This window comes from Lycorma delicatula, chromosome 5 (assembly GCF_047948215.1).
Source record: "Lycorma delicatula isolate Av1 chromosome 5, ASM4794821v1, whole genome shotgun sequence".
Lineage (NCBI taxonomy): Eukaryota > Metazoa > Arthropoda > Insecta > Hemiptera > Fulgoridae > Lycorma > Lycorma delicatula.
In genome coordinates this window covers 170245537-170256977 of record NC_134459.1, presented here as the reverse complement: position 1 = coordinate 170256977, position 11441 = coordinate 170245537, and the positions used below count along the sequence as shown (strand labels likewise).

Here is an 11441-nt window from a genome sequence, read left to right as displayed (position 1 = left end):
ACCACCTGAGTGGAGCCGTAAGCCGGCCGTATTGACAGGATGTCAATAGTGACCGACTCACCTATCGTCTTGCGAAGCTCCCGAAGAAACCTGCCCTGTGACGTGAGGGCATCCACGTCCTTAACCAGGTCCTGAGCTCTTCTGCCGTCCCTAACAGCCAGGACCGTAATAGTACCCTCCAGCTTTTCGGCAATATCCTTGCTGAGTTGGTCCGCCTCGCCAATGTCGGCCCGAACCCGTAGGTGGAGGTCCTCCCATTGGCCCTGCTGGACGGAGAGGACTTCAGTTTCCCTCGGTGAAACTGCCCCTTTCAGCGAGCGGAGAAGATCTGCACTCTCTTGGGTTACCAGCTATAAAATGAACTATACAAACTTATAAATTAAATTCACTACCTTTCACTTAGAATATTCTAAGTTTCTTCAGATGACAATGCACATTCATACACACATCATTCAGATTTCTCTTACTTATTAAGAAATTAACGGATCTACCCATCTTAGATAACAATGTTTTGTCCCCACCCTTATTGCAATACATCCTCCTACTCACACATGTTTGGTCCGCCCGCACACACAATTGGTCACCACAATCACAACTGAAGCATGATTCACAAGTCCGTAATTTTGGATACGTGCGTATTGGAAGGAAGTACTTCAATTCTGATCTGAACCGCTGAAAGAAAATAGAGAGTCAGCAGTTCTCGATGTTTACTGGTGAAGCCCATGATATTTGATCTAGTATAATGTCCTTTACGTCATCAATAATCCCCAAACCAAAAAAAGAATCCAGACTCCATGCCTTTACTAAGCTGGTTGAGGGCTTTTTACAACATTTGAGCTGTGTAAATGACAATAATAATAACAATATATATATAAAAATATTTTATTATTATTATAATAGAGGAGGAAACATGTGTTATGCACCATCGGAGAACTGATAAAAAACGTAACCTCTGTTCGAAAAAATCCAACCCGGAACCGCTTTACTTCGAGCTGGTGTCCCTAGATTTGCCTTTTCGTGCACCTGCCGCTTACCTTTTTCTTCCTTTTAAGAACTGATTCTACGAAACTCAATCTTTTACCAATTATTCTCGCTGGCGAACATCTCCACCAGAGTTTCTGGCGTTATATCATCAATATCAGCTTGCAACCGATTTCTGACTTCAGGGTATTGAATTTTTTTTTATTTTTCTAATCCAGAATATTTTGGACTCAGATGATCACAAAATGACCAGAGATACATTTTTTTCTTATTCAGTACTTTCCTTCTACTATACGCGACAGTAATTGAGACAAGTAATATATGATAAAAGTAATAATTTTGCCCGTTCATGGCTTCATATGCATCTTAATAATGCCGACCCGAATCTCTGTCACCTTAATTTTATAATACATATTGTTCATAGATCGGATGATTTGCGCTTTTGATCAAGGAATTTTATATGCGTGTTATAACTTTTGATCCATTTTTTTCGCAATTCGTCTATTTTTAACAGGTTTCTAAAAATGTCTACCGATTATTAGAGGTAATGTTTTCTTCAGAACATACTTTTATTGATTTAAGAATTTAGGTACATTTCTCGTTGGTATTTAATTACAGTTTTAAAAATTAACGATTCGATTGTACGTAATGAGCATCCGTCCACGTTTGCATCTATATTTTTATTTGCGTGTAAAACATATATAATATAAATAATTTCGTTTGTTTATTTTTTCAATTGTCAACAAAATACGTAACTGTGATCAATTTGTAATCTTATTTCAATAATACATTACTCAACAAATAGAATAATGATCCGACCGAATATAGTCCACAAGTGTTTCGACCCAGACCTTCTATTCTCTTTTACAGTAGTTTTATCATTTGTATTGTGTTTTGAGAAAAGTGAAATTCTTTTAACTGAGTTATTTTTTCTTTCTCTTTTTTTCTATGCAAAAGAGTAATGGCAACAGGCGTATTAGTAACGGATTTACATATTATTGTTCGTGTTTGCGTTTGTCCTATACTAAAACATTTGCATCGGTGTCTATCTAACCGTAGCTACTATATATTGAACGAACATAATATTTTCGATAACAGTTTCAAATAATTCTCCTCTACATCACGACATGCTCTGCTCGGTAAGTAAAAATTACTATATCATTTATTTATGTCAAGTACAAAAATTACTAAACTTTAATTATTAATTAAAGGGGGAGATTCACAAACACACCCGTATGTAATTTTTTAACGTATGTTCAAGCCTTATTCTTCATAAAATAAATAGATTTGGAAGACAATTGTTTTTTTATTTTGGAGAGAAAGTTTCTCTAATGGTCCCATCTAAATTTTACTTTTCCGGTAATAGCAATATATGCTGCAACAGCAAAAACGGAGAAGTATATAGATCGGTAAAAAAAATCTAAAAAAATTAGTCTTAAAACTTTTGTGTCTTAAGGAGACGTTAAAAAAATTTTAATAAAAAGAATAGATTTAAATAAATTGTAAATCATCTGCTAAAAATTTTTTATTCCATGTTCGCAATTCCAAAATAATTATTTCTGTCGAATGTTTTTGTCTATGTATGTATGTTGGCCTGTATTTATAATCTTATAACTGTTGACCCCGTTGACAAATTTTATTCAAATTTCGTAGACACCTTCTGGGGGAAAGAATATATTAAATGTTTGCAAAGATTGGAAAAAGGGATGGGAGTGTTTTGGCCGAAATAAAATTTCAAATGTTTATTACTGGAGCACTTAAGCAAAAATATTCTGTTAAAAAACTTGAAGTTTTTTGCCAAGATCACAAATTACCAAAAGTTTTTATTTAATATCCACTCCCCTCTCGAAAAAATTACTGTATATTTCATTTTTTTAGCTGTATCTCCTTAGAAAAGAAATTAACGGGAGGTTTTTTTGCATCTATATTTTCTACATCAATAGGCATTCAAACCACTATAAAACTTTTCTGCCCACACTCCAATGGTCAGTGGTTAAAATTAAAAAAATAAATAAATAAATAAAATTAAATTCCATCTCGTAAGTTACATATTGTGTTAAAATGTAAAAATCGTAATTTTTGGTAGCCCTTATTCGACTATTTCTTTATGAAAAAAAAAGAAGAAATAAGCCATAAATTTTCGCCTCCTTCCTAGAAAATTATAACTTTATTTAGAATTACGGCTGTATTAGTATTTTTTAAACAATTTTATAAAGATCTTTTTACTTCCTTGTACGAAGTAAAGGAAGTATTGCGATCGTGAAAGATTTCTATTTCCAGATTTCAATGAAAATATTCATTTTGACTATCCCTGAATCCATTTTCACTAGTTTCGGCGTGACATCTGTACGTACGTACGTATCTCGCGTAACTCAAAAACGATTAGTCGTAGACAGTTGAAATTTTGGGTTTAGGACTGTTGTAACACCTAGTTGTGCAACTCCCCTTTTGATTGCAATTGACTGAACCAAATGTGTCCAACCAAATAATACCAAAATAATAAAAAAAATGGATTTTGAATTTTTTTCTTAAATGCAGTAATAAATACTGACCGAGTGATTTTCAACGATATATCATAAGTGGTACTTATTTTCATTGGTTCCAGAGTTATAGCCAAATAAACTATTAATTAATGAAATATTTGGATCTTCCAAGGGAAAGGCACGTCGGTTCAAACCCGATTTCATCTCCTTTTTTTTAACTTTCAATTTAAATATAAAATATATTGATTAATTAAATATAAATAAAAATATTTAATTTAAATATATTGATTTATTAATCATTTTTTAACCTCTAATTATAAAAAACGTTTTACAATAAATAATAACAATACAAAAATAATAAAATATCAGAAGTTTATGAAATAAAATTTAAAAAAAATGTGTACATGTAATTTAATATGCGTACAAGGAAGTAATGTGGTGTCCACATCAGATTTTTTAAAAATCTTTTTTCATCACTTAGGGATGAAAACTACTTAACTACAAATTAATTTTACCCGAATGCTTTTCGCGAGTTTGGGAGTCCCCAAAATGAAAAAAGATATTTTCGCAATTTCGAATTATTAATATTCAAAACGTATTTTGTTAAAGAATAAAGCCACTAAAATAACTTAATACTCCTTCCCTTGATAGGGGGAGCTCCCAAATTTTTAAATGAATTGCGCAATTCATTGCCGGCTTTTTTCTAGGTAACTTAAGCGAAAAGTTTTTTAAATTAAAAATTTGATATGTTCATATCTGTATATGTAGATTTTTTATGTTCGTTTAAGCCTTACTCTTTATCAAAATACAGATTTCGATGATACTTTATTTTGATTTTAAATACTTCTGGTGGTCCTACTGAAAATTTTTGTCACGTAATTAAGATGAAAACTTTTTAAAATAAAAAATTACATTTTCTATGCAAAAGATGTGAAGATATTTTTCATTTTTTGTTATTAAAATTTTGTTTATTACCTGATTTTCACAATAAAATCGGTAGGAAAACTTAAGAAAATAATAATTCATAGTCTTTCATTCCAGAGATCGTTCGTTCGCGCTTGTTAGCAGTATATGACGTTTTATTTCCATTCTTTTTGTTATTTGTATCAAAATACCGTAGAAAAATATTATACATTCCTACATTCCAGTGAGGCTTATTTCCCAATTGATAGCTGTAATTTTACATCGTTTCTCCTCATTTTTATGGAAATACAAATTTTTCACCTTTGCTTTTATCGAGAATGTATTATTTTATACGGAAACATTTTTTATAAGCCTATCCAAATTATAATGGAATGGATAGATATGCTATTTTACCCATAAAAAAAGAACTGCCACAGTATTTAATACCGGATGGATCAAGGAAAGTCGTGTTAAATCCTTGATCAGAGCGGCATCACAGAATACGAAATTAATTATAAAATAAGAAATATGTACGATTAAATTTCATATTTAAAATATAAACACAAGAAATAACGTTACGATATATACATGAAGTAAATAATAACAACTACGAAATAATTCCCAATTCAGATGGCATACAATGATTATTTCATCACTTATACTTATGTAAAACTGAACGAGTTGCAGAGAATACAGTTTATTTTTAAATTATCATTTAAAATTGACGGTTAGTGATATAGTTTTTCTGTAAAAGAAAACCTTCTAATTATTTTAAATAAGATGGAGAGAGGATTTATTAAAAGATTCGATAAAAAAATAACAGAAGCATAATAATATGCTTTTTCATAGGCCGTACTATTGTGTTGTATTATACAAAACAATTCTGTTGTCTGTTTCAATAGAGATGAATACTATTATTTTTTTTTTTTTTTAAATGAGCGACTTTTAAAAAAAATTGCAAATTATTAAATAAAAACAAGGTTAAGTAGATATTTTTAATTCCCTAAATATAGTCTACGTATTTCATATTTATGGACGTACAAAGATCTGACAAGTCAACTTTTATATCGTGAAAACTCGTTTTAAATTTGTGAGCGACCCTTAACAGATGATTTTATACTTCAGACGGGAATATTTGGATCTTAGGGGAAGGCACATCGGTTCGAATCAGACCATCTCTTTTTTTTATAATTTAAATATATTGATAAACCTCTCATTGTAAAAAACGTTTTACAGTGAATAATAGTTTAATAATAACAATATATATATATATATATATATATATATATATATATATATATATATATGAAAAGTAATGACAAGCCCAAAAAAACTTGATTCAACAAATAGAAGAAACCTGAGAAACCCAGCACAAAAGATAGGGGCTTCATATCTATTTTGAAAAAACTGAACTAATGGCCATAGATTCTCTGGTAATAGAGCGCATTACTGTAAACAATCAGAAAATTAAAATAGTAAAACAATTTAATATCATGGGGAAATAATAACTTATAATTTAAATGAAAAAGTGACATGGCAAAACAGAACAAATAAAATGATTAAATCCCAAAAATTAACTTGGTCAACATATAACAAAAAATGCCTTTCGACTAAAACAAAACTTAAACATTATAAAACTGTAGTTCAGCCAGAAGTCACCTACGGAAGCGGGACCCTTTTCAAAATCACTCAGAAAAACCGAATCGATAAAATTCTGAAAATAGAGAGGAGAATTGTCAGAACGTGTATCGATAAAAAACACCAAAAAGAAGGCCGATGGTGGATTGTGCCAAATGTGGTGTATCAAGAAATAGAGCCTGTTACTGATACTATGCGGAAAAAAAGAATCTCTTTCTTTGGTCATCTCATAAGGACACTGGAAACAAGACTGTCAAGAAATATCATTGAAAAGCTCTGGCTCCAAAAACTAGAAGTAGGATGGGTCAAAGAAATTAGAGAAGATATGGAAGAATTGGGAATTTCCCTGACTGACCTACAGAATAAAACTGGAAAAATTACAAAGCTAAAAGACAAAAACATTAGATTTAAACAAAAGACAGACAAATGACAAAGTAAACGAAGAGGGTGTTTACGGATGAAGAAAAGAAAGCAAGATCTGAACGGATGAAGAAATACTGGGCAGCTCGGAAGAGTAAAATAACACGCTTTTCTCAGAAAAGATCCAACTGAAATTGACTTAAGTGGTCCCATGTTGGCCGTAAAAGCATAATAATAATATATGAAAAAATATCATAAGTTTTTAATGCAATAAAATTTTATGTACTTTTCATTTTTTTTTAAAAATGTGTAAATTAATTTAATAGGCATACAAGGAAGTCACGTGTAGTCTACATCAGATTTTCTTTGCAGTTGTCTTTTCTGTCTCTATTGTAACTGAATGATTTGTTGCATCAAGTTTTGTGATGCAAGCTATTATCACATAAATGCATACTAAAACTGAATGATGAGCCTAGATAGAAGAATTTTGCTACGAAATTATAGTAATTAATTTTTCTTTTTTTACAGGTGGTACTGTTGACTATGTTAGCTGTAGTATCAGCTGCAGTGACAAAACAGGAAAATGAACAAGAAGAGCCTTTATTCACGCCATTGAAGCTGCAATATGTTGCTCCCAAAGCATTTTTAACGAGTGCAGGTTTAGCAAGACCACCACCGCAGATTTTACCGGTTGGAACACCACAGTTAATATCAGGAACACAAATACAACAACGTGCAACATCTGATTCCAGTATAGTTCCATTAACCGTATTTACTGTTCCGTCTGCAGAAGAAAGTTTTTCAGGACAAGAAAGATCTAATCGTTTACCACCACCGAATAATCTTCTACCAGAACTTCAGTTTGCCGATCCGAGAACTCATGGAATTATGCCGTTGTATCCAAACTCACAAATTTCACCTTTATTAAACGCAGCGTATCATCCGGGTTATATTTTAATGGCCATGCCTCCATCATCTTATACCGCATTAACGTATTACAGCGACCCAAAAAATAATCAGCAAGAAGCAAATCCTGAAAAACGATCAGATTCTACACAATCTGTTAATGAAGAAGAAGTTTCAAAATCTAAAATAGTACCAAGATCAAATTCAGACACCGTTCCGGAATCTGATTCTTCATCCGATTTTGCAGACACAAGAAGTAACAAGATATTTAAGATGTCGTATAAAGATAATCACGTAAACTATTCTTACTGAGAAAATAATACATTTGATCTGTTTTATCTCTAATTAAAATAATTGCATCATTAAACAGTATTTTTTTAATTTTTCTACACTTCCTTATAAATTATGTAAAATATAAAAATAATATTTTTATATTGAAGTTAATTAAAATTAACTTTATAAGTAAAATAATGCAATTAAAATATAATCCGCTTATTAAATTATTTTCAAACCAATTTCAGCTGCAGTTGTGTCATCTCTAAGTAGAAATATCTAGAATTTGCTTTAAAAAACATTTATAAGATCTATTATGAATTCATTACAAAATTTATATAACTCAATCAACCTAGAATAAAAATATAAATAAGTTAAGTACTGTAATTACTGCTGTAAAAATGCTAACTCAGATAACATGTCACACGAAATACATTAATGATTACCTTAAGTACTATCACTACAGTGATAGATGACATTTAATCATACGGTGGTATTTAAATGTGCACTTTTTAAAAAGTGTAACATGTACATACTTTTAAAAACTCTTTAATTATACATACTCAACAAAGTTCTTTATCTTAAGCGTAAATTATTTTTCCTCTTTATTGTTAATAATCATACTAATAAACAAAGCTATTAACAGATTCATAGCCAGTCACAAATTATTTCTTATTTCTAGACCTAATTTTCAAACTTAGTACCGACATTATTTTACAATCTCTCCTCAGTAGTAAATATTTAAAATGTTATGCAGTAATTGCAAATCAGCAGAAGCTAAGGTCCTGCAGAAATACATTTACCTTTTCCTATAAGATTGTATATCTCCACACACCAACTCTGAGTATATTGTTCTTTTACGATCTTAGTCCCTGTTTTCAGGTGGTTCTTACATTTTTGGAGGAAAAGTAATTCTTGTTACAGCATATATTTAAGTTGGTTAACCCAAAACCAAACTGCAGGTAATACGGATGCTCACTATCAAGAGGAAACTTGTTCTTTTCTTCGGGGTGGATTATTTGTCTTGTCCACCCATTACATCCAGTAATAGATTACCTTTTCTCACTGACCACCTGTTTTCTTTCATACATTATTGCTAATTTTCACTTCTGTGGCAGCAGGTGAGGTCCTGCTTAGTCCATTTAATTAAGCCCAGAGCATCTTTGTTTAGATTTGGCGAGGGAACTGGGATTAGAACCGGTTGAACTGAAATTGGAGGGCTTCTCCTTTCTAGGTTACTCCGCCTAGTCGGATTAGCTCAGACAGCTTTAAGATCACACTGTCTTAATAATATTTTATAAACTATGGGGCAGTGATTCCATGAATTGCGGCTCATAGGGCCTTGTTAAATAAACTTGAAAACTTTCCGCATAAGCGGTAGAACTCACCACGGATTAAACAATCCGGTTGTCCTTCATCAATTTTTACTTAAACACTAGAAATGTAATTTTCATTAAAGAAGAAGGATTTTGAAGACTCTTTTTCTGTCTGCGGACAAGAAATGTCTAAAGAGCCAAGCTACTAATGAGTAAAGCCATGCTTTTAAAACACGTACTATTTTGATTACTTATTATAGACGAGGGAAAAGAATTCTTCAAAGGATAAAAATATTTTTCAACAAGGCAGAATAAAAGAGCTCTGTTTAAAATTGTTTTGCTTGTTTTTAATTACAGTTTTTAAACTGCATTTAAAGGGACCCCCACAAACTTGCACATCAAACTAGAGGGATGTAAAAATCCATTATAATAAAAACAACAAACCAATAACTGAGATAAATTAATAATAATATAAAGTGCAATTGAGATAGACATAGAAAAGTTTACCCATAAGTACAATTGGAAATTCACTAAAATTCTGACAGATTTAAGTAATTTAAAATGTTCAGACATCATTTTCAATATTGCAAATAATGTGTCCTACTGTGAATTGCTTATACAATGCCGCATTTTGTATCAGTCAGAATAATTATAAAATGCTCCATTATCGGCAGTTTACGAGCAAAAAATTGTAGCTTAAATACATAATATGACATACCCATGTGTTAACCTGGCATAGCCAAAAAAAAACTTCTTGATGATTATCTCATATTGACGTTGACCACATTAATAGACTCGCTTAAATAGGGTGCAGTTTGTTCCCCATAACTGTCAGTCATGGGAGAAACCCATGCAAAGCCATGGGTTTCAATGAAGTGCTGATAGTCAATGTTTTTACATATTGCTGTTGTTGGAGAATAGTTCTCAAAAAAAATTCAAATACTGGATTGTTTATTCATCTTAAAAAAATGCAACAGGACATCAGCAACTCGTAAACAACTATAATGGGACAGACCAACTTATAATTATGAAAAAAAATTTATTTTACTTATGTACAAGACTACATCATATGATAATTATAAAATAAAAATGAATTCAGTTTTTTTAAATAATTACAGAAAATTATTACTGTCCAGGAAATATAATGAGCAGAAATTATAATTAATACATCATTTAGAATAAGATATGTTGCACTAAATATTTATGTGGATAAATAGAAACTGTGACGGAATGATTTATTTGTAATTAAATGCACAATGATGAAAAAAATTGGCATCATGAGTTGCGCATGGGTCCGCCTTATTTATTATTTACTTTTCCTTACTAACATTAGTCGAAGAATTAAGTCTTAACTCACTCAACACCATACAACTATTTCAACTACTATTAGTTGGTGATCCCATGCCTTTTTCTTTTTCTGTTTAACCTCTGGAACCACTTCAGAGGAGTGTAAATGCAGCCTTTTACAGTCTCACATCGACCATTCCTAAAAAGTATGGTTAATTGAAACCCAACCACCAAAGAACGCTGGTACCCATGATCCAGTATTCAAACTGCCATGTAAAAGCAACTGCCTTTACTAGGATTTGAACCTTAGAACTCTCGATTTCAAAATCATCTGATTTGCAATAACAAGTTAAACACTAGACCAGCCCGGTGGTTCCATGTTCAGATGGAATTAAAATATCCTATTAAAAAATAATTTAGTTTAAGAAATTAGGGATTGCTAATTCTATAATTTTAGAATTTGAAGAGAGATACAAATAAACAGAAAAAAAAGATGGAAACACAGATGTAATCAGTAGAGGTAATGAATTGTAATTCGTACTTATCTAGCAACTTTAAAACAAATCATTTTCACCCATATCTGAAGAATCACACCGAAATTCTTGGTAATCTTTTTTATAGAAATTGATTACTCCTAAAATGAGCTTATACCAAAACTATTTTTAGACTACAATTTAATATTCAACCCAATTAGTATATTTTAATACCAATTTCAAAACATGTATCTCAAATGTACCATTGGATTATGTTGATTTGTTAAAACACTTTTTTTTATTCCCAAAAATTTTAAGTAATTTTTGAAATACACCCTCAAATGGGGTTCTTGAAAAATATTGATAACAGCTTAAGATGGATTTTTTCCAACCCATAAGTGGATTTTTTTTTAAGTATTCAGATGGTTGAATTACAAATATTACTTTTGGCTTTTAGTCTTTGTTCCCTAAGCATGACATTAGATAGCTTTAGTTAATGATGTCACCAGTACTGTAAATGTATTATATTGAAATACATGCTTAAAGGTAGTATATTCCCTTTAGCTAATTATGATGTGCCATTAGCTTCCAATGATGTGTCACAAGCTACAATGTTGTAGCTTGTGACACATCATTTAAAAAAATTAAGTTTTCAACCCTTGAAAATTAAAAAAATTTAAGGGTGAAATTTTGTGTTGGTAATTTAAAACATAATTTTCAGTTTTAATCCACAGATTATGATTATTTCAAATGGTTTAACAATTAATATCACATAATTTTATAGCTGTTTTTGTTGAAATTTAAAATAATACTACCCCAAA

At 31.0% G+C, this 11441-nt stretch overlaps 1 protein-coding gene across 1 annotated transcript; it reads left to right on the top strand.

The window, feature by feature from the left end:
• The first annotated feature begins 2055 nt into the window (after window positions 1-2055).
• LOC142325795 (uncharacterized) lies at window positions 2056-11240 on the top strand. Its single transcript, XM_075367825.1, has 3 exons — window positions 2056-2120; window positions 6894-7527; window positions 11167-11240. Exons 1-3 carry the CDS (start codon window positions 2109-2111, stop codon window positions 11238-11240), a joined length of 720 nt encoding a protein of 239 aa, XP_075223940.1. The 5' UTR covers window positions 2056-2108.
• The last annotated feature ends 201 nt before the right edge of the window (window positions 11241-11441 follow it).

Coding starts and splice junctions, on each gene's coding strand:
- LOC142325795 (XM_075367825.1), top strand. Junction 7,528..11,166: donor CGATTTTGCAGACACAAGAA/GTAACAAGATAT, acceptor ACATGCTTAAAG/GTAGTATATTCCCTTTAGCT.